A 27902-nucleotide genomic window follows, 5' to 3' on the forward strand; every position below is an offset into this window, starting at 1 on the left:
CTTTTGGGACCAGAAAAATAGTAAACAGATATTCCCTTTTTAGATATGGGTTCTCAACTTCTTTTCAACGGATCATTTTGAAATCACAATCAATAATAAATACACAGCAGGATTATCTTGCTGAGTTTGAGTGGACATATACAGTGGGGCAAAAAAGTATTTAGTCAGCCACCAATTGTGCAAGTTCTCCCACTTAAAAAGATGAGAGGCCTATAATTTTCATTATAGGTACACTTCAACTATGAAAGACAAAATGAGAAAAAAAAATCCAGAAAATCACACTGTAGGATTTTTAATGAATTTATTTGCAAATTATGGTGGAAAATAAGTATTTGGTCAATAACAAAAGTTTCTCAATACTTTGTTATATACCCTTTGTTGGCAATGACAGAAGGTCAAACGTTTTCTGTAAGTCTTCACAAGGTTTTCACACACTGTTGCTGGTATTTTGGCCCATTCCTCCATGCAGATATCCTCTAGAGCAGTGATGTTTTGGGGCTGTTGCTGGGCGACACAGACTCTCAACTCCCTCCAAAGATTTTCTATGGGGTTGAGATCTGGAGACTGGCTAGACCACTCCAGGACCTTGAAATGCTTCTTACGAAGCCACTCCTTCGTTGCCCGGGCGGTGTGTTTGGGATCATTGTCATGCTGAAAGACCCAGCCACGTTTCATCTTCAATGCCCTTGCTGCCCTTGAGGTTTTCACTCAAAATCTCACGATACATGGCCCGATTCATTCTTTCCTTTACACGGATCAGTCGTCCTGGTCCCTTTGCAGAAAAACAGCCCCAAAGCATGATGTTTCCACCCCCATGCTTCACAGTAGGTATGGTGTTCTTTGGATGCAACTCCGCATTCTTTGTCCTCCAAACACGACGAGTTGAGTTTTTACCAAAAAGTTATATTTTGGTTTCATCTGACCATATGACATTCTCCCAATCTTCTTTTGGATCATCCAAATGCTCTCTAGCAAACTTCAGATGGGCCTGGACATGTACTGGCTTAAGCAGGGGGACACATCTAGCACTGCAAGATTTGAGTCCCTGGCGGGGTAGTGTGTTACTGATGGTAGGCTTTGTTACTTTGGTCCCAGCTCTCTGCAGGTCATTCACTAGGTCCCCCCGTGTGGTTCTGGGATTTTTGCTCACCGTTCTTGTGATCATTTTCACCCCACGGGGTGAGATCTTGCGTGGAGCCCCAGATCGAGGGAGATTATCAGTGGTCTTGTATGTGTTCAATTTCCTAATAATTGCTCCCACAGTTGATTTCTTCAAACCAAGTTGCTTACCTATTGGAGATTCAGTCTTCCCAGCCTGGTGCAGGTCTACAATTTTGTTTCTGGTGTCCTTTGACAGCTCTTTGGTCTTGGCCATAGTGGAGTTTGGAGTGTGACTGTTTGAGGTTGTGGACAGGTGTCTTTTATATTGATAACAAGTTCAAACAGGCGCCATTAATACAGGTAACGAGTGGAGGACAGAGGAGCCTCTTAAAGAGGAAGTTACAGGTCCGTGAGAGCCAGAAATCTTGCTTGTTTGTAGGTGACCAAATACTTATTTTCCACCATAATTTGCAAATAAATTCATTAAAAATCCTACAATGTGATTTTCTGGATTTTTTTCTTCTCATTTTGTCTGTCATAGTTGAAGTGTACCTATGATGAAAATTACAGGCCTCTCTCATCTTTTTAAGTGGGAGAACTTACACAATTGGTGGCTGACTAAATACTTTTTTGCCCCACTGTATTCTCAGAAATACAAATTGGACCTTTCAAATAGGTAAAATGGCAATCGTAATAATACATTGACTACGAGCTACGTGCCAGCCTTATTTAATTTTTACATAAATATCCCACCAATAGTAATATGCCACCACCCATTATTCCAGTAAAAACAAAAAATGGAAGATGGAGCACTGCCATAGAATTGTTGAACTACCCAGACATCTGGCATCTTTGGCACCTTCTTCCTCAGCTTTTCAGACGTTTCAGGATGGCGAACTCAAATAATGGTTTTGATCTGATTGTTTGTGAAGGGTGGTGCTAAGAGGTGCTGAAGTAATGCTTAAATAACAGGAGTTACATTCTAAATGGAAACGACAGCCACAGCCCTGCAGGGAGGGCAAGTACAAATTTGCAAAATTCGATTTGATTAAAAAGATGTGACCTGACTCGAACTTGTCCCAGCAACCGCTTAGTAAAAGTTGATACAAGTCAAGGATGCCCCATATGACATAAGGCCAACACTCTCCTAATGAATTCATTCTTTGTGGAGAAATACTTTTGCTAATAAAACCATCAAACATGCTGTAGGGTTTGCATACTATACATATTCGGTAAGATGTGTCAGTCCTAAGCATTTTTTCTTCTCGGCTAGGGAAAACATTCCGACTTGATTCAGTCAGAAAAAACAAAACAATTTAGCACTTATTTCCCTGTCCATTTACCAAACTGCATCCATGTGCGTGCGTTAAGTAGGGCTCACAAGACAGGTCTAGGTTATGCTACAATCCTACTGTAGTCTTGACTAAGCATTGGATCTAAAAAAAATGTACTCTAACATGGAACGTTTCATCAGATAACCTTCTTAGCTAGCTGGTCTCACCCTGCTAATCTATCTTCTCCTAGATCATGTTTAACCTCCTGGGAATTGCCTGTAAAGACTGGCTGAATAAAGTGTAGTTAGATTGACAGTAGCAGATAGAGGAACGGGTTCTTAAATGAAAGGATATAGCACAACAATTAAGTGCTTGGCTTACTCTGTAGTCCTTTTCATGATTGCCTCTGTCAATAAATAACGTTGTACATGTGAGGCTGTCTACAAACTTAACATATCTAGATTATATATTTATGGCAAATCAATCCAACGCATTTTATAAAGCATTTTTTCATCAGCAGTTGTCACAAAGAGAGGCGACAGGTAGCCTAGTGGTTAGAGCATTGGGCCAGTAACCGAAAGGTTGCTGTAGGGAAAAACATCCGAGAAGGCAGGAACCTAGGAAAAAACCTAAAGGAACCAGGCTCCGAGGGGTGGCCAGTCCTCTTCTGGCTGTACCGGGTAGAGATGTAAGAGTACAAATGCTTAAAATGACCTAATTTCATTAATACGATGGAAAGGCATTATCCCTGCAAAATTGAGAGCATAAGTTAATTAAAATTGGAAGGGCCACCTCAGATTTTCACTGAGCACTTTGTAGGGTCATTTTTGATTGATTATATGACATCCCAATTAAAACAATTTCTCTGAAATCAACGTGGGCCAGAACCCTCGTAATGTTCTCCTTAGGGAGGAAACAATTTTTTGCATTTAAGTTACTGACAGTACTGCTTACACCTAGAGATTATACAGATCACCTGAAGCGAGCTTAGCCGTGATACCACTGGGTTTGTGAAGTCAAACCTCCTCCACCCATAGGCATGCACTAAACACTCCCTTAACACAGCAGCAGGGTGAGTGCTCCTCCAGGACTCTCATGAAGAAAACAAATAGGAAAAAACAGGGCCGTGTTTGAACCAGTTGACTCCCTGGTGCGGTGCCAGGGCCTCCATCCAGCTCATGGTAATAAATTGCAGCCTGACAACATTGCTCTCAACAGCTTAACGTCAACCTTTTCCAAGGCGCTGTTTGTCACTCTCTGGTCTGGGCCTCGGGACATTTACAGTTTACTACCATGGGAACACTGACTAAGCCGACTTGAGCTTACCATTTCCTGTTTAAAGTCTGTTTGAGATTTTGGGTAGGTTGTTAAATGTAGTTTGTATATCTCTGAGACCTAAATGAGACTACTATGGGCAATACCACATTTGTTTCACAACAGGAGAATAACTGCCTCATCCAACAATTCACTGGGAATATTCACTAAGGCTTCCCTCAACTTTTACCCAAACTGGAAATATAGCGGTGTTGGTTAGAGCCCTAAGCTTTTCCTGGTCGAATCACAAGGTCAAGAAAACTCAAAGGTCATCTTTGATAAGATTACCGCAGCACTATTCAGATCACAAAATAATCTTTGTAGAAAGGTGGCGCACCGATCTGAACACAAACAAGTAGAGGAAATGGGGTGACTGATCTGAACCCAAAAGGGTCACAGTACTGGAAGACACAACAGAAGTGGCACACTGAATCCTGCCTGGTCATGTGAGCAGGCTGTGTGGATCATGGTGTAGTAAGTAAACACCAGGTGACACACCTGAAGGATAATATAACACAGGAAGACTGTTAGTTTTACTGCTGTCCTGTTGACTGCTCTAAAACCACCATGCTGTAAACCTGCACATGATCTGTGTTAGCAGTATAGGTCAGCGCCTGGCTGCCCGCAGAGCAAATAGACATGGCCTAGAAAGGTACACCAAACAAGATCATATGACCATGTAGTACTAACCACTAGCAACCGTATATAAAGTCCTTTTTATATAGACCTGTGGCTTAAGTGAACAATGGTGACTTGCTGATGACTCCATCTTTGTTTATATCACTTCCCAGCATCATAAAATGACCAATAGCATGTTTATGCCCCCATCGCTAGTTTTGGATTGTTGTCTTTCATAAGATGCGTTTTTTAAACTTTCATGGGAAATGTGAAATACATCTCCCATATGAGTGTTCGAAGCATAGGTGAAAGACTGCATGGATGGGGTGATTTCACTGAATGAGAGAACTCTTGCTGTGGAAAAAAAGCCCTAAAACAAATGCAGGAGGTGGGACCTAAAAGGGCACACTCCCTCCCTCACAGTCACAGTCAGCTGAACAGCCACACGGATGGCCAGACACTCACACACACATACCCAATTCTAAACCAAAGGTGTAAAAAAAGGAAACATACAGCTCCAGAAAATATGTACCATTATAAATTATTTCAGATGAATTTAACAAAAAAATTAATTTGCAATTGGACAACTGTTATTCCTGAGAGGAGTCTGTATCTAGGTCTCTTCTCCAGACCAGAGCATAAAACTTCCCTTTCTTAAACACCCTTTAGACCTGTTCTCACACACAGGACTCGGTAGACTCTTTCCCTCTCCCAGAGCCCCTTGTGGACCAACGAGACAGTGATCTGTCAGTCAGAGGGAAACCCAACACCACCGTTTCCATGGGGAAGCCTCCATTCACTGTCAAAGACCTAAAGCAATTGGCTGAGAGCAAATGACAAACATGTATCAACTAGCACACCTGTTATGCAAAACTGGGCTACACTCATCAGGCACTTCAATACTGGTTTACAGATTTATTTTGAAGGAGGATTCATACAAACAAAAATAAAAACAAAATATTCCTTTGAGACTTATTTCAGTTAGGGCAAAAGTCCCATTTTATACACTGATGATTCGCCAGGCAACATGTATATGTTTCCCATAACATTCGGAGAGCATTGGAAGACGGAACCGCTGCACCAGAAAAACTTAGACAGGGGGGCATGTAACCGCAAAGGCTATGAGGAACGCTTATAAATGTTATGGCATCAGAAAAAAATAGATAACTAGAAAGGATTTCTGTATAATTTTTTAAATGAAGTGCAACATTCCAAGCGGGCATCTTCTTACTCTCAAAACTTATAGGAAATGGCAGTGGATGGTATTCCCTGCCAGTCAGTTGGTTGATGGGACACTGGTTAGGGGGTTGTTTTGGAGGGTGGGTGGGGAAGGGGGGGTGAAGGGAGAGTGTGTGTATGTTGTGTAGATCAGGTGTGAGAGTCCCTATCCTGCCTAGAGTACAGTGTTTCTGGCCACAGAGGAGTATGAGTAGAGGAGGTGAAGCAGGGTGATGGGGGTGGGCGTCTTAGAGCCCAGCGTCGTTGTAGGTGGGCGTGGGGACCTTCAGGATGCTCTGTGCATTATCCTCCAGAAGGGGGCGCCAATTGACCTCCCCAGTCAGCAGGAGGTCCTCCCCGTCCAGAGCATCAATAAACTGCATCTGTGTGGAACAAGTACAGATAAAGACAAAGAAAGCACCATTAAGACTGGCACAAGGACATCATTACAGAGGCAAACTGATGCTTCATACACTGCTCAAAAAAATAAAAGGGAACACTTAAACAACACAATGTAACTCCAAGTCAATCACACTTCTTTGAAATCAAACTGTCCACTTAGGAAGCAACACTGATTGACAATAAATGTCACATGCTGTTGTGCAAATGGAATAGACAACAGGTGGAAATTATAGGCAGTTAGCAAGACACCCCCAATAAAGGAGTGGTTCTGCAGGTGGTAACCACAGACCACTTCTCAGTTCCTATGCTTCCTGGCTGATGTTTTGGTCACTTTTGAATGCTGGCGGTGCTTTCACTCTAGTGGTAGCATGAGACGGAGTCTACAACCAACACAAGTGGCTCAGGCAGTGCAGCTCGTCCAGGATGGCACATCAATGGTAGCTGTGGCAAGAAGGTTTGCTGTGTCTGTCAGCGTAGTGTACAGAGCATGGAGGCGCTACCAGGAGACAGGCCAGTACATCAGGAGACGTGGAGGAGGCCGTAGGAGGGCAACAACCCAGCAGCAGGACCGCTACCTCCGCCTTTGTGCAAGGAGGAGCAGGAGGAGCACTGCCAGAGCCCTGCAAAATGACCTCCAGCAGGCCACAAATGTGCATGTGTCTGCTCAAACGGTCAGAAACAGACTCCATGAGGGTGGTATGAGGGCTCGACGTCCACAGGTGGGGGTTGTACTTACAGCCCAACACCGTGCAGGACGTTTTTCATTTGCCAGAGAACACCAAGATTGGCAAATTCGCCACTGGCGCCCTGTGCTCTTCACAGATGAAAGCAGGTTCACACTGAGCACGTGACAGACGTGACAGAGTCTGGAGACGCCGTGGAGAACGTTCTGCTGCCTGCAACATCCTCCAGCATGACCGGTTTGGCGGTGGGTCAGTCATGGTGTGGGGTGGCATTTTTGGGGGTGGCCGCACAGCCCTCCATGTGCTCGCCAGTGGTAGCCTGACTGCCATTAGGTACCGAGATGAGATCCTCAGACCCCTTGTGAGACCATATGCTGGTGCGGTTGGCCCTGGGTTCCTCCTAATGCAAGACAATGCTAGACCTCATGTGGCTGGAGTGTGTCAGCAGTTCCTGCAAGAGGAAGGCATTGATGCTATGGACTGGCCCGCCCGTTCCCCAGACCTGAATCCAATTGAGCACATCTGGGACATCATGTCTCGCTCCATCCACCAACGCCACGTTGCACCACAGACTGTCCAGGAGTTGGCGGATGCTTTAGTCCAGGTCTGGGAGGAGATCCCTCAGGAGACCATCCGCCACCTCATCAGGAGCATGCCCAGGCATTGTAGGGAGGTCATACAGGCACGTGAAGGCCACACACACTACTGAGCCTCATTTTGACTTGTTTTAAGGACATTACAAAGTTGGATCAGCCTGTAGTGTGGTTTTCCACTTTCATTTTGAGTGTGACTCCAAATCCAGACCTCCATGGGTTGATAAATTTGATTTCCATTGATCATTTTTGTGTGATTTTGTTGTCAGCACATTCAACTATGTAAAGAAAAAAGTATTTAATAAGAATATTTCAATCATTCAGATCTAGGATGTGTTATTTTAGTGTTCCCTTTATTTTTTTTGAGTAGTGTATTTTTATTATGTACTGAATTGTCAATGATAGTTTGTGGAATATTGACATGGTGAACCAAACCAAAGCAACCTACAAGTATTTTTCTCAACATAGTATTTTGTGTTGGACAAAAACTCAACAAGTGCTGTAAATTGTGACCCGTTTCAAGAAGCTAGGCGTATGTCACACGTCACTACTTCACAGGAGAGGCATTTTATTATTTAAATCAAAATGCGTTTTTTTTTGCAGAAATGTCTTCTGGAACATGTGAACTTATGTGCCTTAATAACAAACTAGTATGCCATCTGTAAATACAATTGTTACATTTCAAGCCTAGTTGGTTTAGCCACGAAAAATGGCAAGAATCTTCCCGCTAGCTTTGACGTGTTATCGACAAAGTCAAGATCAGAGGGAAAAAGGTTGTGATGATTACTTTCTGTAGGACAATCGTGCCATGCTGACTCTCTCGGACACTGCAAATGTATCAGATGAGGAAATACCTGATATTGTAACTGAACCAGACATTGTAGTCTTCTGATGACAGTGATGGGGAAGAAACGGCGTGTTGTCACGGAATAAGTTTTCAACCGAGGGAGTTGAAAAGAGTCAGAAGGCTGTTGTATAAAACACCTGTCTTCGGATTACATCTTCAAACTAACGGCAACTATGGCATCCATGACAGAGTGAGAAGCGTTCATCCATGTATACGGGTAAGAGTTTAGCAAGCTACATTTTCAGATATTTGTTTTGAATTTTGTCAGAAAGTTGTTTTCAATGCCAGTTAAAGCATACTGTTAGCTAGCTAATGTTGTGTATGATCTGTGTAGTAATATTATTTGTATCTCAGAAATACATTTGCATTGCTAGCTAACATTGAACCTAGTTGGTTAGATTTAGCTACATACAGATTCATGCATGGTACTAATGTTATGAGTTGGTATTATGGCTAATTGTTTAGCTAGCTAGCCACATGCATTATGCAAGTAATCATTTAAATGAACCGTTAACACCTTCTGTATCCTGTGCATGTGACAAATAAACTTAGATTTTATTTGATAGTGTGTGTTTACCAGAGACGGTAATGTGAAGAACAACATGACCTGCACCAAAGTCAAATTAGGATAACTATAGGCAAACGAGACAGTCCAAATACAACAATTCTCAGGTACAATGCCCTGCTTTTATTTCGTCACACTCACAACCGTAAGCTATTTTCTGTAATTAGCGTGCCATTAACGAGCTCTGACTGGGGAAAGTACATTTGTAGTGTCATCCAACTCGGAATCACTGGCCTCTTTCTAGAGCTCCAACCTGAAGATCATTGACGTCATGATTTTACCTAATTTCCCCCATCCACACCGCTATGATGTACCTTTTCAATTACCAGAAATATTTTATTTTCAGCTGGTAATCAAACTAAGTAAAAGACGCAAAACCAAAACTTAAATGAGAAGTATAGAAATCGCACACACAGAACTTATCTACCGCTTCTTAGACTTGCCTTTAATGGGAATGACAGATCGACAGTTCATTCGGAAAGTATTGAGACCCCTTCCTTTTTCCACATTTTGTTACGTTAGATGTATTTTAAAACAAATTAAATTACTTTTAGCGCAAAAACCAAGCTATGAGGTTGAAGGAATTGTCTGTAAAGCTCAGATACAAGATTGCGTCGAGGCACAGATCTGGGGAGGGTACCAAAAATGTTCTGCAGCATTGAAGGTCCCCAAGAGCACAGCGGCCTCCATCATTGTTAAACGGAAGAAGTTTGGAACCACCAATAATCTTTCTAGGGCTGGCCGCCCGACCAAACTGAGCAATCGGGGGAGAAGGGCCTTGGTCAGGGAGGTGATGGTCACTCTGACAGAGCTCCAGAGTTCCTCTGTGGAGATGGGAGACTCTTCCAAAAGGACAACCATCTGTGCAGCACTCCACCAATCAGGCCTTTATGGTTAAGTGGCCGCCAGACAAAAGCCACTCCTCAGTAAAAGGCACATGACAGCCTGCTAAAAAGGCACCTAAAGGACTCTCAGACCATGAGAAACAAGATTCTCTGGTCTGATGAAATCAAGATTAAACTATTTTGCCTGAATGCCAAGCGTCATGTCTGGAGGAAACCTGGCACCATCCCTATGATGAAGCATGATGGTGGCAGCATCATGCTGTGGGGATGTTTTTCAGCGACAGGGACTGGGAAACTAGTCAGGATCGAGGGAAAGATGAACAGAGCAAAGTAGAGAGATCCTTGATGAAAACCTGGTCCAGTTCGCTCAGGACCTCAGACTGGGGTGAAGGTTCACCTTCCAACAGAACAACGACCCTAAGTACACAGCCAAGACCACGCAGGAGTGGCTTCGGGACAAGCCTCAATTCCTTGAGTGGCCCAGCCAGAGCTCAGACTTAAACCTGATCAAACATCTCTGGAGAGACCTTAAAAATAAAAGTTATGTTTTTGCTTTGTCATTATAGGGTAGTGTGTGTAAACTGAGGGAAAATAAACAATTTAATCAATTTTAGAATAAGGCTGTAACATAACAAAACCTGGAAAAAGTCAAGGGGTCTGAATAGTTTCCGAATGCACTGTATAACTCAAATTTCTATGTGAATTTGGTAGGGTCACCCAAAAAGTTACATATTGAATCTTTAATTAAGTGGCTTGAGCTCATGGAAGGAGCATTTTATGAAAGTAACTAGTGTGTGTAACGATGCAGTGGCAATGCCAGTGTAGCGAGCCACCACTGTACGTGACTTTGTCGCTGGGGAAGGGGCCTAGGGCCAAGAGCTCGACTACGCTCTTGAAATCCCTGCGAGCTCAGAAAAACAGTATCTTTTGTTTTTTCCCCTCTTGAAAAGTCCCCCCTCGTCTCATAAATTCCTGGCAGTGCCTGTAATGTAGGCTAGCTAACTGCAACCTGTGGCATGGCCCTAGAGCAGGGCCCTGTCTCTGTGTGCAGTGATGCGAGGACACCTTTAATGCATGCAGGCAGGAGTGGGTCAGGCCCTGGACAACGTACACACCAATAACTCAGGACTACAGGACCAAGGGGGGTGCCAATGGAGTGGCCGTCACCGTAGTCACATGTTCCCAACGCCACTTTCATATGTTTTTGTACTAACATAAGTTTCACTGTCGCCATGCAGGCTTGGGTAGAGGAAAACGGTCAAACGCTAATCCTTTAAACTCGTAGAAATAGGCCTATATGGATATGGCCAAATGTTCTGTTTAGAAACATTTACAACTATAAAAAGCATTATGTATGACCATGGTAGCAATAGAAAGAAAACATTTAGGAGATTGTTAGACTAAAAGGTGAGGACAAAAGCTCACCTGATAAGACTTGAATCCAAACAGACTTGATTTTGTGCATTTTACCAGTGGTGGAAAAAGTACCCAAGTAAAATAAAAATAACTTAAAAGAAAATGACAAGTAAAAGTCACCCAGTAAAATACGAGTAAAAGTATCGGGTTTTAAATATACTTAAGCGTCAAAAGTAAACGCTAGAAATAATGACAAATTCCTTATCTCAAGCAACACCAAAGGTAGTAGTGATGACTGCGTTCTTTTGATAAGTGCGTGATTTGGACATTTCCTTGTCCTGCTAAAGCATTCAAAATGTGCCAGGGAAAATGTACATTTTCTTTAGGAACATAGTGGGGTAAAAGTGGTCAAAAATATAAATAGTACTGTAGACACCCCAAAACACAATTTAAGTAGTACTTCAAAGTATTCTTTTACTTATGTTAAACTACTGTATTTTACATTTACTGTAGTTTCCACAGAATTTGTCAACAACGAAATCTGAAAATACACTGGACATTTTGGAGTAGGTGCAAGATTGGAAAAAAAAGGTTTGACTGAGAGGTCTAATTTGATGTCTCCAAGTTGCCACTAGGGAAGCCCCCGACTAAAAAAAAAAAAAAAAATCTTGGTCGACAGACTTCTGATTGATTGATTGAAATTTTTAAAAAAATGTTTTTTTCCCCCCATATATAGAGACATGCTATATGTTTTAACCAAATCAACTACAGTCCAGGTTTTTTTTATTTTTTATTTTTTACTATTTTCTGCATTGTAGAATAATATTGAATACATCAAAACTATGAAATAACTAGAAATGTGAGATTCTTCAAAGTAGCCACCCTTTGCCTTGCACACTTTTGGCTTTCTCTCAACCAGCTTCACCTGGAATGCTTTCCCAACAGTTGTTGTTGTTGGCTGATTTTCCTTCACTTTGTGGTCCAACTCATCCCAAACCATATCAATTGTGTTGAGGTCTGGTGATTTTGGAGGCCAGGTCGTCTGATGCAGCACTCCATCACTCTCCTTCTTGGGCAAATAGCCCTTACACAGCATGGAGGTGTTTTTTGGGTCGTCCTGTTGAGAAACAAATTATAGTGGGACTAAGCGCAAACCAGATGGGATGGCATATCGCTGCAGAATGCGGTGGTAGCCATGCTGGTTAAGTGTGCCTTGAATTCTAAATAAAATCAGACAGTGTCACCAGCAAAACACCCCCGCACCACATCCTCCATGCTTCACGTTGGGAACCACACACGCGGAGATCATCCGTTCACCTCCTCTGCGTCTCACAAAGAAACAGCGGTTGGAACCAAAAATCTAAAATTTGGACTCATCAGACCAAAGGACATATTTCCACCGGACAAATGTCCACTGCTTATGTTTCTTGGCGCAAGAAAGTCTTCTTCATATCGGTGTCCTTTTAGTGGTTTCTTTGCAGCAATTCGTCCATGAAGGCCTGATTCACGCACTCTCCTCTTAACAGTTGATGTTGAGATGTGTCTGTTACTTGAACTCCGTGAAGCATTTATTTGGGCTAAAATTTCTGAGGCTGGTAACTGAACTTATCCTCTGCAGCAGATGTAACTCTGGGTCTTTCTTTCCTGTGGCAGTCATCATGAGAGCCAGTTTCATCATAGCGCTTGATAGTTTTTGCAACTGCATTTGACATTTTTCCAGATAGACTGTCGTTTCTATTTGCTTATTTGAGCTGTTCTTGCCATAATATAGACTTGGCCTGTACTCTGGAGCGAGAGCAATTTAGAGGTGGAGGGTCCGTCATGGTCTGGGGCAGTGTGTCACAGCATCATCGGACTGAGCTTGTTGTCAGTGCAGGCAATCTCAACACTGCGCATTACAGGGAAAACATCCTCCTCCCTCATGTGGTACCCTTCCTGTAGGCTCATCCTGACATGACCCTCCAGCATGACAATGTCACCAGCCATACCGCTCATTCTGTGCGTGATTTCCTGAAAGAACGGAATGTCCATGTTCTGCCATGGCCAGCGAAGGGCCCAGATCTCAATCCAATTGCGGGCAGGGCGCGCAGGAGACCGGTGTTCAATTCCCCGACGGGGAGGAAGTAGTAGGCTGTCCTTGTAAATTAGAATTTGTTTTTAACGGACTTGCCTAGTTAAATAAAAGATTACACTAAGAGCATAACATTTCTGCACCCTAATTTTTTTTTATTCTAGTCTAACCAATACCCAAACGGAGATGAAGTGAAAATAAAAATCTCATTGATTTATCAAGACCAGCCCCCATGCTTGTCTCAGAGCAGTGCGAAACTGTGCTAAAAGAGAGTTGTAGGCTTTTGCTTCAAATCCTATTGCTTCTAACTTCAATATGCTCTTTAATTAAATAAGACCTACACTACTTGTAACAGCACATTACTCAACACTATTGAGACTCATGTCGCCTACGGTAGGCCTACAGTATATCAAAAAATATGACGTGACTCTCCACCAATAATTACAGAGGATTGGAGGATATTTCTGTAATTCAGTGATATTTATTCCCATAGTAATTCGTTACGGATCCATAACTAAATCAACATTTGCATTTTGAAAGAGTATTTTTATAATTATTTTATTAATGAAAGCATAAAGATGCCATTATTAGTTACATTGTTTTAGTTTGAACCTGCAGACTGACACTAAGAACAGAACAGTGGGAACATTTCCCTAGTCAGCGCCATTATTAGTGCAATGCCCCTTAAATATTTGAGATTATTTTGTTTTGAAATAAAGTAAAATGAGCGAGAAAAGGCCATTCTTGAACATGGGGTGAGACATTGTTACTAATTTGTTTTTAGAGGGGAAAAAAAACATGTAATCTCATGGGTCTCCAAGTCGAGGCCGTCATGGGTATTGAACCAGCATCTTTAACAACACAGCTTGCACTGCTATACAGTGTCTTAGACCTTTGCGCCACCCAGGCGCTGTACAACGTGACCGGTCAGGAGTGGCCTACAATATGAGCAAAATAATAAATAAATAAATAATCCTAACACAATAAAACCCTGAGTGTAACAACAGTTTTAGTAAGTATTACTGAAGTTGTGCACAATTATCAGTTTCTATTTAGGTTTATGCCATCCACTCATTGTTAGTAGGACCCAAAAGCATAAATCGGTGCTCTAACTCCCCCTTGCGCTGGTCTGGAGCAATGAAGTGGTGATACAGGGTATCGTACTAAACCACAAATTACCTCTAAATCCCGCGGCGTAAACTCACAACTTTTAAAGGAGGAACCACTGTACACTAAGCATACTAATGATAATGACATTACTTTTAATAATAGTTAAATAAATGACACTGAATAAAAACAAATGCAACAATTTCAAAGATTTTATTGAGTTACAGTTAAGGAAGATCAGTCAATTTAAATAAATACATTTGGCCCTAATCTATGGATTTCACATGACTGGGAATAACAGTTGGTCACAGACACCTTTAAACATTTTTTTTAAAAGTCAGTGTGACCACCATTTGCCTCATGCAGCTCGATACATCTCCTTCTCATAGAGTTGATCAGGCGGTTGATTGTGGCCTGTGGAATATTGTCTCACTAACGGCTGTGAAAAGTTTCTAGGTACTGGCGGGAACTGGAACATGCTGTCGTACACGACGATTCAGAGCATCCCAAACATAATCAATGCAGGTCATGAAAGAACTTAGACATTTTCAGCTTCCAGGAATTGTGTACAGATCCTTGGGCCGTGCATTATCATGCTGAAACAGGAGGTGATGGTGGTGGATGAATGGCACAACAATGAGCCTCAGGATCTCAACACGGTATCTGTGCATTCAATTTGCCATTGATTAAATCGCAATTGTGTTCGTTGTCTGTAGCTTATGCCTGCCCATACCATAACCCCACTACCATGGGGCACACCAAACTGCTCGCCCACACGACGCCATGGCTGTCTGCGCCTGCCATCTGCCGGTACAGTTGAAACCAGGATTCATCCATGAAGAGCACACTTCTCCAGCATGCCAGTGGCCATCGAAGGTGAGAATTTTCCCACTGAAGTTGGTTACGACGCCAAGCTGCAGTCGGGTCAAGACCCTGGTGAGGACGACGAGCATGCAGATGAGGTTCCCCGAGATGGTTTCTGACAGTTTGAGCAGTAATTCTTTGGTTGTGTAGACCCACAGTTATCAGCTGTCCAGGTGGCTCATCTCAGACCATCCCTCAGGTGAAGATGCCAGGTTTGGAGGTCCAGGGCTGGCGTGGTTACACATGATCTGCAGTTGAGGCCAGTTGGACGTACTTCCAAATTCTCTAAAATGAGGTGGAGGTGACTTGTGGTAGAGAAATTAACATAAAATGATCTGACAACAGCTCTGGTGGACATTCCTGCAGTCAGCATACCAATTGCATGCTCCCTCAAAACTAAAGTGTGTGACAAAACTGCTTATTTTAGAGTGGCCTTATTGTCCCCAACACAAGGTGCACCTGTGTAATGATCACACTGTTTCATCAGCTTCTTCTATGCCACACCTGTCAGGTGGATGGATTGTCTTGGCAAAGGAAAAATGCTCACTAACAGGGATGTAAACACATTTCTGCACAAAATCTGACAGAAATTAGCATTTTGTGGTCTTGTATTTCAGTTGATGAAACATGGGACCAACACTAAGGACCAAGACAACATGTTGCTTTTATATTTCTGTATAGTAACTAGGGCTGGGAAGATATCAGTATCGCAATATTTTTCCATGGCAACTGTCACTCACGGATTACATTTAGAAAGTTTTTATTTTAATAAAACATTGGTGATGTAAGCCTACATAAGGCTACAGTACTGTGTGCCTCTCTGCTGTCAAAATCAATGCCATAACCAATCTCGTTCCCCATAAACCTGCTTTTGGTCAGTCTTAAATATCCTTAGTTGTGCATATTGGCACCCTCCCACCTCAGCACAAGCGAGCTGATGTTAGACAGGTAAATTGCCGAACCTGGCATAAGGTGTGGAACATGCCGGTGTCAGTTTTAACATGACAAAATGTTAATCTTTTTTTGTGAATAATTGTCTTCAAATTCCACTCTGGAGAGCCTAGTTTTAATTATTTGTAGTTATTTAAACTAACTAAAATGAATATAAACTAGGCTCCCCAGAGTGCCCTTTTCAAATATTTCCTAAGGAATCCCAGCCATTCCATGTTTTTGAACTATTCCAGAACTAGCACACCTGATTTAAATCAACTAATCATCAAACCCTTGAATAGGTGGATTAGGTGAGCTAGTTCAGGGCTACAACAACATTGTGAAACATCTGGTGGTCCCCACGTCTTTCCAAACCTGAAGTCAGGGCAGATTCTTTTTGCGTGCAGGCAGAAAACTGAGGCCAGAAACATTGGTTCTCTTTATTTGGGGAACCACTGAGGACTAGGGTCCAAGTATCCCATCTGTGGTTATATAGAGGGTCGTCTTCCTTTCTCACCTGTTTACGGACGTACTCCACCATGAGCTCCAGCTGCCTGGGGTCCTCGCACTGGCGGTTGAACATGTTCCTCCACAGGGCGGCCGCCAGCACCCCATCGTCCGAAAGGATTCCCTTCAAATGCAACAACACAGAGGAGGTGAATCATGGTTGTCACCTTCCATCACTGCGTTGTCAAATAGCACTGAGGACTGGACCAGACCGAACACAGTGGATCCTGCAGGACCGTTCCGCCAGTCAGGCTAGAACAGCACCACGAAATGCTAACTGCGGACCTGTTCCCAAGCAGGCTTGGTCTCTGGGGCCCCTTCCATTCCCAGTCATCATTTCCAGTGTGTGTTGTGTTTTATACTATCTGCCACAGCTGAGGCAAAGATAACTCTAATGGTCAAAGCGGGGTCTTACCTCATCATATCCAAAAATAGCAGCATAGAAAGTCTCTGTCATAGCCCTCATGCTTTCCTTCCGGTGAATGGCATCAATCTAGACGGGCGAAAGAGAGAAGGGAAGGAGGATGGAGGGATGTGGGTTAGCCAGCTGGAAAGCAAGGACCTAAGTTGTTATTAACACTATTTTGGGTAAACAGTCCCAATACTACAGCTTTGCTTGAGTTCCTCAAATTTGGTCACATTTTCCACATCAAGCGCATGCACGCACACACACACTTTCCCCTCCTGAAATATAAATAACCTTTTCCTTGAGCTGTTGGAGCCAGTTTATAGTGCTGGACTAGGTTGAGAGTAGGGGATCTTTGTGGCTACTCAATGAGTGTGTCCAGCAGGTGGAGTAAACTATCCTTACATAAATACACAGATACAGTACTGTATGTAAGCATGTGTGCTGTATTAGGTACACTAAGGACACTAACAACACTCAGGGAGTTTAGATAATGAATGCATTGTAATAGACTAGGGGAGTAAAACACAGAACTCAATAGGCTATGACAAGAATGAAATCAGAGGTCACCTCTAGGATTCTTCCATACAAACTCAGCAGCTTGAAAAACACTAACCTGGAAGCGGTTTGAGAACTCAATAGACGAGGACCTAGTTTTACCGGTTCAACACGCCCAACTTCACATTTCAGGTGTGATGAGACACGCATTGAAAATAGGTCAATTTGAAGCAGGCGTGATAAGACCGGAGTAGAACTCCCACTTAAAACAATTACAACAAGGCCTAAAAGGCAAGTATGAGTCCTTAACCTCTGCTCTGTGCAATTCTCCACAGTAACATACATGCTGCAATCTCTGGTGTTTTTGGATTCATTTAAAAAAAAAAAAGTGATCTCATTTATTAAAAATCAGTTTAAGGGTTTCCACATTTTCTTCCCCTCATGCTTTAAACTGTAGAATACTGCTAGGCAGCCGCCTTGGGCCACTTCTTTACTAAACTCAGCAAAAGTTGTCACTGTCAACTGCATTTATTATCAGCAAACTTGTTCATAAATATTTGTATGAACATTAGATACAACAACTGATACATAAACTGAACAAGTTCCACAGACATGTGACTAATAGAAATTGAATAATGTGTCTCTGAACAAAGGGGGGGGGGGTCAAAACAAAGAGTAACAGTCAGTATCTGGTGTGGCCACCAGCTGCAACAAGTACTGCAGTGCATCTCCTCCTCGTGGACTGCACCAGATTTGCCAGCTCTTGCTGTGAGATGTTACCCCATTCTTCCACCAAGGCACCTGCAAGTTCCCGGACATTTCTGGGGGGAATGGCCCTAGCCCTCAACCTCCAATCCAAGACGTGCTCAATGGGATTGAGATCTGGGCTCGTTGCTGGCCATGTCAGAACATTGACATTCCTGTCTTTCAGGAAATCAGCCATACTGTTTGTTTTGTGCGTGGTGGCATTGTCATGCTAGAGGGTCATGTCAGGATGAGCCTGCAGGAAGGGTAGCACATGAGGGAGGAGGTCTTCCCTGTAACGCACAGCATTGAGATTGCCTGCAATGATAACAAGCTCAGTCCGATGATGCTGTGACACAGCCCCAGACCATGACAGACCCTCCACCTCCAAATCGATCCCGCTCCAGAGTACAGGCCTCGGTGCAACGCTCATTCCGTCGACGATAAACTCGAATCCGTTCACCCCCCTGGTGAGACAAAACAGCGGCTCGTCAGTGAAGAGCACTTTTTGCCAGTCCTGTCTGATCCAGCATCAGTGGGTTTGTGCCCATAGGCGACATTGTTGCCGGTAATGTCTGGTGAGGACCTGCCTTACAACAGGCCTACAAGCCCTCAGTCCAGCCTCTCGCGGACAGTCTGATCACTGATAGAGGGATTGTGCGTTCCTGGTATAACTCAGGCTGTTGTTGTTGCCATCCTGTACCTGTCCCGCAGGTGTGATGTTCAGATGTACCAATCCTGTGCAGGTGTTGTTAGACGTGGTCTGCCATTGCAAGGATGATCAGCTGTCCGTCCTGTCTCCCTGTAGCGCTGTCTTAGGCGTCTCATAGTACGGATATTGTAATTTATTGCCCTGGCCACATCTGCAGTCCTCATGCCTCCTTGCAGCATGCCTAAGGCATGTTCACACAAATGAGCAGGGACCCTGGGCATCTTCTTTTGGAGTCAGTAGAAGGGCCTCTTTAGTGTCCTAAGTTTTCATAACTGTGACTTTAATTGCCTACCGTCTCTGTAAGCTGTTAGTGTCTTAACGACTGTTCCACAGGTGCATGTTCATTAATTGTTTATGGTTCATTGAACAAGCATGGGAAACAGTGTTTAAACCCTTTACAATGAAGATCTGTGAAGTTATTTGGAATTTTACGAATTATCGTTGAAAGACAGGGTCCTGAAAAAGGGACGTTTCTTTTTTTGCTGAGTTTATATACCAATGACCTTCCTTATGCCTCATCTGAAACTTAAGCTACTATATTTGCAGATTTTTTAATTTAACTAGTCAGTTAAGAACAAATTCTTATTTACAATGACGGCCTACCAAAAGGCACACACACCAGTTCAAAAGTTTGGGGTCACTTAGAAATGTCCATGTTTTTGAAAGAAAATTACATTTTTCATCCATTAAAATAACATCAAATTGATCAGAAATACAGTGTAGACTTCGTTAATGTTGTAAATGACTATTGTAGCTGGAAACGGCAGATTTTTTATGAAATAGCTACATAGTCGTAGAGAGGCCCATTATCAGCAACCATCACTCGTGTTTCAATGGCACGTTGTGTTAGCTAATCCAAGTTTATAATTTTAAAAGGCTAATTGATCAGTAGAAAACCCTTTTGCAATTATGTTAGCACAGCTGAAAACTGTTGTCTGATTAAAGAAGCAATAAAACTGGCCTTCTTTAGATTAGTTCAGTATCTGGAGCATCAGCATTTGTGGGTTCGATTACCGGCTCAAAATGGGCAGAAACAAAGAACTTTCTTCTGAAACTCGTCAGTCTATTCTTGTTCTGAGAAATTAAGGCTATTCCATGCGAGAAATTGCCAAGAAACTGAAGATCTCGTACAGCGCTGTGTACTACTCCCTTCATAGAACAGTGCAAACTGGCACTAGCCAGAATAGGAAGAGTGGGAGGCCCCGGCGCACAACTGAGCAAGAGGACAATACATTAGAATGTCTAGTTTGAGAACTAGATATCTCACAAGTCCTCAACTGGCAGCTTCATTAAATAGTACCCGCAAAACACCAGTCTCAATGTCAACAGTGAAGAGACGGCTCCATGATGCTGGCCTTCTAGGCAGAGTTGCAAAGAAAAAGCCATCTCTTAGATTGGCCAATAAAAATAAAAGATTAAGATGGGCAAAAGGACACAGGACAGAGGAACTCTGCCTAGGTCAGCATCCTGGAGTCGCCTCTTCACTGTTGACGTTGAGACTGGTGGTTTGCGGGTAGTATTTAAATGAAACAGCTTGTGTATGTCAGCCTTACTGGTCTGTAGCTCCATTGTCCAGGTAAAGACAGAATATGCACTCGCAGAGCCATCTGCTCAGTGCCACGTTAATGCTGTGGGGAACAAGGGATCCCTTCATTTTAGTAACCCTCTCCTCTGAAGTTACATGGGCTTGCCCCGGTGGTGCCCTCAGGCCAGTTGGGTGGAGGAGCAGGAAAATGAGGCCAGGTTGAAGCAGTGCCAAGTGGGGCTTGAGCTGCCAGGGCACAGGAGTGGTTAAACTTCGGGAGACGGTATACGACTGAGCTTACAGCGAGGGCCCCGCTACTGTAGTCATTATCAATCTTTACAGCTTGGGTTCTCATTCCCCCGCCACTGTCGAGAATGAGGTCACGCCAACGGATGCCCAAATTCTCCATGGAAAACCGGCTTTAACGAGGCATGTTTGGGTGACCGGAGCATGGAGAGCAGTGACCTGACTTCAGGTGTTCCTGGCGTGGTATGGAACTACAATATTGTACTCCTATACACAGGACACACAAAGATGCTTCATGTTTCGGGATGGCTCGATCAGCTGATTCCAACTATTTAATAGGGGTGGTTACAGTATGTCGTGGTGATTATTCAGGGCCCTGTAAAAGCTAGCCCACTCACAGAGGATTACTCTAAATAGCTGCCAGCAGCTCGCCCGTCTCAGTTGGGCTAAATAATACTGATAATGGCCGAATACATTTTCCCTAGACACCTGAAAATGTGAGGATATTCTTATAAAATCCAATGCTGAAACCTTTCCTTCTTGATTTACAGTCTGCTCGGAAGGAAATCATGAAAATGGGCGAAGATAGCGGCGGCCTCAGACGTTAGTGCGAGCGCAGTAAAAGATATACGAGGGCATGGCCTTTGAAAAGGGAGACATTGACATTTGTTTTACAAGGAAGGTATTCATTTGTCAGACATCACTCTATTACAAGTTAACCATAAATCAATTTTGAAGACTTCAACATGAAAGTTATAGAAAAGTATTACTTAAAGCTCCAAGGGGGAATCTTGACTTGATAACCAGGCAAATCATTCCTTACAATGAATAGACGGTGGGGGACAGGACTTTTGACTTTCCTACTGTGCATATAGCTGGTGAAACTGTTGGCCAACATCCAACTCTATACATGTTGACATGACTGACAGCCAAAGCTGGTCTGGTTCAAGAGAACTGGTTCAGGGGCGGCAGGATAGCCTAGTGGTTAGAGAGTTGGACTAGTAACCGGAAGGTTGCAAGTTCAAACCCCCGAGCTGACAAGGTACAAATCTGCCGTTCTGCCCCTGAACAGGCAGTTAACCCACTGTTCCTAGGCCGTCATTGAAAATAAGAATTTGTTCTTAACTGACTTGCCTAGTTAAATAAAGGTAAAATAAAAAATATGCAATAACACTATGAAAGTAGGCTATACAGAAGTCATCTATCCCATAAGATAATGTATTGCATTTTAAACAAGTTCCCAGATATGTAAATCAGGTATGAAATAAGAATGTGTTTTTCTGGGTCAGGGTTCAGAGATGAGGAATGACAGTCACGTTTAAAGTTTGGGGTGGGGGGCAGAGTAAAGCACTGACTGTTTTCACAGTTTATCATGACAGCGGAAACTTTAAAAAGCCCTTCAAACACTATTCAAGCCCCTGCTTTGGTAATGTTAATAGCGACACTACCGGGGGCTGCAACATCAGCACCCAATAGCATTTGACTTGGTATGCTATTACAGGTAACTGCAAAAATAAAGGAAACAAAGTGCTTAAATATGGCATTGGGCCACCACATTCAATTTTAGTAACTTAGCAGACAATCTTATCCGAAGCAATTTACAGTGCATTCATCTTAAAATAGTAAGTACATTTTTCCTCTAATTATTTTATTTAAGCCTTATTTTACCAGGTAAGTTGACTGAGAACACATTTACAGCAACATCCTGGGGAATAGTTACAGGGGAGAGGGGGGGGGATGAAAACACCAATTGTAAACTGGGGATGATTAGGTGGCCAAGATGGTATGAAGGCCAGATTGGGAATTTAGCCAGGACACAGGGATTAACACCCCTACTCTTACGATAAGTGCCATGAGATCTTTAGTGACCACAGAGAGTCAGGATACCAGTTTACCATCCCATCTGAAAGACAGCACCCTACACAGGGCAATGTCCCCAATCACTGCCCAGGGGCATTGGGATATGTTTTTAGACCAGAGGAAAAAGGGTGCCTCTTACTGGCCCTCCAACACCACTTCCAGCAGCATCTGGTCTCCCATCCAGGGACTGACCCGGACCAACCCTGCTAAGCTTGAGAAGCAAGCCAGCAGTGGGATGCAGGGTGGCGGGGGTTTAGATGTTTTCAGAAGATTTGCAGGGACTCTGCCATCCTAGCTTCAGGGGGCTGGTTGCACCATTGGGGCTTTGACTGAGCTGAGTAGGAGCTACCCTCCTGTGTGGGTAAGAGAGACCAGAAATTACAGAACAGAGTACTCGGGTTGGAGTGTAGGGTTTGAGCATAGCCTGAAGGTAGGGAGGGGAAGTTCCTCTCGCTGCCCCTTAGGCAAGTACCACGGTGTTGTAGTGGATGCAAGGTTCAACTGGAAGCCAGTTGAGTATGAGGAGGAGCGGGGTGACATGGGAGAACTTGGGAAGGTTGAACACCAGTCAGGCTGCGGCGTTTTGGGTAAGTTGCAGGGGTTTGATGACACAAGCGGGGAGCCCAGCCAACAGCAAGTTGTAGTAGTCCAGACAGGAGATGACAAATGCCTGGATTAGGACCTGCACCGCTTCCTATGTGCGATAGGAGCTGTTGTAGAGCATGAACCTTCAGGAGCAAGTCACTGCTTTGATGTTTGCAGAGAACGGCAGGATGTTGTCCAGGGTCACGCCAATGTTCTTTGCACTCTGGGAAGTGGACACTGGAGTAGTCACCATGATGGAGAGGTCATGGAGAGGGCAGGCTTTCTCCGGGAGGAAGAGCAGCTCAGTCTTGTTGAGGTTGAGCTTGAGGTGGTGGGCCGAGATATCTGCAGGCACGGAGAGATGCGTGTCATCCGTTGAGTGTCATCATGAGTGTCATCCGCATAGCAATGATAGTCTGTCCTATGTGAGGACATGAAAGAGCCAAGTGACTTGGTGTGAAGAGAGAATAGGGCCTAGAACTGAGCCTGGAGGGACACCAGTAGTGAGGGTACATGCTTCAGACACAGATCCTCTCCACGTCATCTGGTAGGAGCAGCCTGCAAGGTAGGATGTATTCTAAGAGTGTACAAAGCTTGAGACGCCCAGCCCCGAAAGGGTGGAGAAAAGGATCTAATTGGCAGCGGATACGTCTAGGAGGATGAGAACAGAGAGTTAGCTTTGGCAGTGCGGAGAGCCTCCGTGACACAGATGACAGCAGTCTCGGTTGAGTGACCTGTCTTGAAGCCTGACCGGTTAGGTTGAAGATCACGCAGAGAAAGTTGGTAAGTCAGCACACTTTAGTATTTTGGAAAAAAAAAAAAAGGGTCTGTCATTTTTTTTGCAGTACTTTTACCCGTTTTCTCCCAAATTTCGTGATATCCAATTGGTAGTTAGTCTTGTCTAATCGCTGCAACTCCCCTACCGACTCGGAAAGGCAATGTTGAGAGCCATGTGTCCTCAGAAACACGATCCTGCCAAGCTGCACTGCTTCTTGATACACTGCTCACTTAACCCTGTAGCCAGCCGCACCAATGTGTCGGAGGAAACACCGTCCAACTGGCGACCGAAGTCAGCTTGCAGGTGCCCGGCCCGTCACAATGAGTCGCTAGAGTGCGATGGGACAAGGAAATGTCATCCAGCCAAATCCTCCCCTAACCCGGGCGACACTGGGCAAATTGTGTGCAGCTTCATGGGTCTCCTGGTCACGGCAGGGATTGAACCCAGGTCTGTAGAGACACCTCAAGCCTTAGACTGCTAAGCCACTCAGCAGTGGGTCTGCTGTTTCCTAGGGTTATAGGCAGAAGCTTGACATTTTGAGTGAAAGAAAGTGGCTGTACCAGCAGATAGAGGAAGAAAAGGTATAGAGACAGAACAGTTGATGCACCTAGGCATACAGTGCATTTGGAAAGTATTCAGACACTTACCTTTTCCACATTTTGTTACGTTACAGCCTTGTTCTAAGATTGAGAAGGAAAAATATTTAATCAATCTACACAATATCTCACCAATTGGAAGAAAAAGCAAAAACAGTAAAAAAACAAAAAACAGAAATACCTTATTTACATAAGTATTCAGACCCTTTGCTATGAGACTCGAAATTGAGCTCAGGTACATCCTTGAGATGTTTCTCCAACTTGGAGTGAACCTGTGGTGAAATTCAATTGATTGGACATGATTTAGAAAGGCCCACACCTGTCTGTGTAAGGTCCCACAGTGCAAAAACCAAGCCTTGAGGATGAAGGAATTATCCGTAGAGCTCCGAGACAGGATTGTGTCAAGGCACAGATCTGGGGAAGGGTACCAAAACATTTCTGCAGCATTGAAGGTCCCCAAGAACACAGTGGCCTCCATCATTCTTAAATGGAAGAAGGTAGGAACCACCAAGACTCGTCCCAGAGCTGCCCGCCTGGCCAAACTGAGCAATCGGGGGAGAAGGGCCTTGATCAGGGAGGTGACCAAGAACCCGATGGTCACTGACAGAGCTCCAGAATTCCTCTGTGGAGATGGGAGAATCTCCAGAAGGACTACCATCTCTGCAGCACTCCACCAAATCAGGCCTTCATGGTAGAGTGGCCAGACGGAAGTCGCTCCTCAGTAAAAGGCACATGACAGCCCACTTGGATTTTGCCAAAAGGTACCTAAAGGACACTGACTATGAGAAACAAGAGTCTCTGGTCTGATGAAACCAAGATTTAACTATTTTGCCTGAATGCCAAGCATCACATCTAGAGGAAACCTGGCACCATAACTACGTTGAAGCATGGTGGTGGCAGCATCATGCTGTGGGATGTTTTTCAGCGACAGGGAGACTAGTCAGGATTGAGGGAAAGCTGAATGGAGCAAGTACAGAGAGATCCTTGATGAAAACCTGCACCAGAGCACTCAGGAGCTCAGACTGGGGTGAAGGTTCACCTTCCAACAGGACAACGCCCTAAGCACAAAGCCAAGACAATGCAGGAGTGGCTTCGGGACAAGTCTCAATGTCCTTCAGTGGCCGAGTCAAAGCTAGGACTTGAACCCGATCATACACCTCGAGACCTGAAAATAGCTGTGTAGCTACGCTCCCTATCCAATGCGACATCGCTAGAGGAACTGCAGAGAAGAATGGGAGAAACTCCCCCAAATACAGGTGTGCCAAGCTTGTAGCATCATACCCAAGAAGACTCGAGGCTATAATCGCTGCCAAAGGTGCTTCAACTAAGTACTGAGTAAAGGATCCGAATACTTATGTAAATGTGATCTCAGGTTTCTACTTGTATTAACTCTGCAAAAATGTCTAAAAACCTGTTTTTACTTTGTCATTATGGGGTAGTGTCTAGATTGATTAAATCGACGAGGGAAAAAAAAAATCTATTTTAGAATAAGGCTGTAAAGTAACAAAATGTGGAAAAAGTCAAGGGGTCTGAATACTTTCCGAACGCAATGTATATTCTACAAGTGTCTGGAACTCTATTGGAGGGATGCAACAGCATTCAGGGGCCATCTGAGAAACTCATAAGTGTTCAATAATTGGGTTGAGATCTGGTGACAGAAGGCCATGGCATATTGTTTTCATGCTCATCAAACCATTCAGTGACCACTCGTGCCCCTGTGGAAGGCGGCATTGTCATCCTATGGGGTATAGCCATGGTAGCCAAAATAATTTTGGCCTGCCCAGCATTTTTATACTTGAACCTAAGCATGATGGGAAGTTAATTACCTCAGGAAGCACAACCTGCGTGGAAGCACCTGCTTTAAATATACTTTGTATCCCTAATTTACTCAAGTGTTCCCATTATTTTGGCAGTTCCCTATATCTGCCTATAGATAATACAGGATGCTTTGTTATTGCAACAGATGTGCATCTTGTAGAATTCATTGACATCTGAAAAGCAATACGCAGAAGTTTGTCCCTCCCAGTGGTACCCTTTGGGCACACTGATTCAATGGAGATGTCCAATATGCAATGAATCCCAATTTTTTCTCTGCTACGAAAAACATCATGTAACCTTGACCTGACATTACTGGATGGGTATTGAGAAAACAAAATGGTAGAAACTCCATCCATCCTATCAGAAGGTTAAGTTGAGCCATTATTAGCGGTCTGATCATAGGATCAGTTTTGCCTTTTAAGTCATTATAAAAAAAGATTACATGGACAGAGGGAACCTAATCCTAGACCAGCACTACTACTTTCAGATGCTTGATAGATGTGGTCCCAGGTTTTAGACTGGAAAAGACATGAGGTTGAAGTTTGAGGGACTTACCCCCATGATCTTGCTCCTCTGCTCCACGTCCTCCCACATTGAGTGGACGATGTAGCGGCACATGTACTTCCCCTCACGGCCTTCTTGCCTAATCCTCACCAGACAAATCCTACAGGGGAGAACAGAGTTAACACCTTATCTGACAGGGACGGACAGCCTCTTACCCTAAAGGGCCAATACCGAACTTGAGATACACTATACAGTACATTTGGAAAGTATTCAGACCCCTTCCCCACATTTTGTTACATTACAGCCACATTCTAAAATTGATTAAATCAATTTTATTCCCTCTCAATCTACAAACAATACCACATAATGACAAAGCGAAGACAGTTTTTTGGAAACCTTAGCCAAAAAATAAATACAAATACATGAATACCTTATTTACATAAGTATTCAGACACTTCGCTATGAGACTCGAAATTGAGCTCAGGTGCATCCGGTTTCCCATTAACCATCCTTGAGATGTTTTGACAACTTGATCGGAGTCCACCTGTGGTATATTAAATAAATTGATTGGACATGATTTGAAAATGCACACCTGTCTACTATATAAAGGTCCCACAGTTGACAGTGCATGTCAGACCAAAAACCAAGCCTCGAGATCTAAGGAATTGTCCGTAGAGCTCAGAGACAGGATTGTGTCGAGGCACAGATCTGGGGAAGGGTACCAAAACATTTCTGCAACATTGACGGTCCCCAAAAACACAGTGACCTCCATCATTCTTAAATGGAAGAAGTTTGGAACCACAAAGCCTCTTCCTAGAGCCGCCCAGTCAAACTAAGCAATCGGGAGAGAAGGGTCAGGGAGGTGACCAAGAACCTGATGGGAGGTGACCAAGAACCTGATGGTCACTGACAGAGCTCCAGAGTTCCTCTGTGGAGATGGGAGACCCTTCTAGAAGGACCGCCATCTCTGCAGCACTCCACCAATCAGGCCTTTATGGTAGAGTGGCCAGATGGAAGGCACATGACAGCCTGTCAAAAGGCACCTAAAGGACTCAGACCATGAGAAACAAGATTCTCTGGTTTGATGAAAACAAGATTGAACTCTTTGGCCTGAATGCCAAGCGTCACGTCTGGAGGAAACCTGGCGCCATCCCTATGGTGAAGCATGGTGGTGGCATCAACATGCTGTGGAGATGTTTTTCAGCAGCAGGGACTGGGAGACTAGTCAAGATTAAGGGAAACATGAACGGAGCAAAGTAGAGAGATCCTTGATGAAAACCTGTTCCAGAGCTCTCAGGACCTCAGACTGGGGCGAAGGTTCACCTTCCAACAGGA

General features: G+C 43.8%; 1 protein-coding gene across 1 annotated transcript in view; it reads right to left on the bottom strand.

Annotated features, from left to right (window-relative positions):
• Window positions 1–5207: 5207 nt before the first annotated feature.
• Window positions 5208–27902, bottom strand: part of LOC110527668 (ubiquinol-cytochrome-c reductase complex assembly factor 1) — a 39015-nt gene continuing 16320 nt past the window's right edge. Inside the window, exons 6-9 of the mRNA XM_021609099.2 lie at window positions 26619–26727; window positions 16711–16788; window positions 16306–16419; window positions 5208–5908 (exon numbers count right to left, since the gene is read on the bottom strand). Of these exons, the coding sequence (XP_021464774.2) occupies window positions 5774–5908; window positions 16306–16419; window positions 16711–16788; window positions 26619–26727 (436 nt within the window). The 3' untranslated portion in view covers window positions 5208–5773. The remainder of the gene's footprint in view (window positions 5909–16305; window positions 16420–16710; window positions 16789–26618; window positions 26728–27902) is intronic.

The sequence above is a fragment of the Oncorhynchus mykiss genome, chromosome 7, assembly GCF_013265735.2.
Source record: "Oncorhynchus mykiss isolate Arlee chromosome 7, USDA_OmykA_1.1, whole genome shotgun sequence".
NCBI classification, from domain to species: Eukaryota; Metazoa; Chordata; class Actinopteri; order Salmoniformes; family Salmonidae; genus Oncorhynchus; species Oncorhynchus mykiss.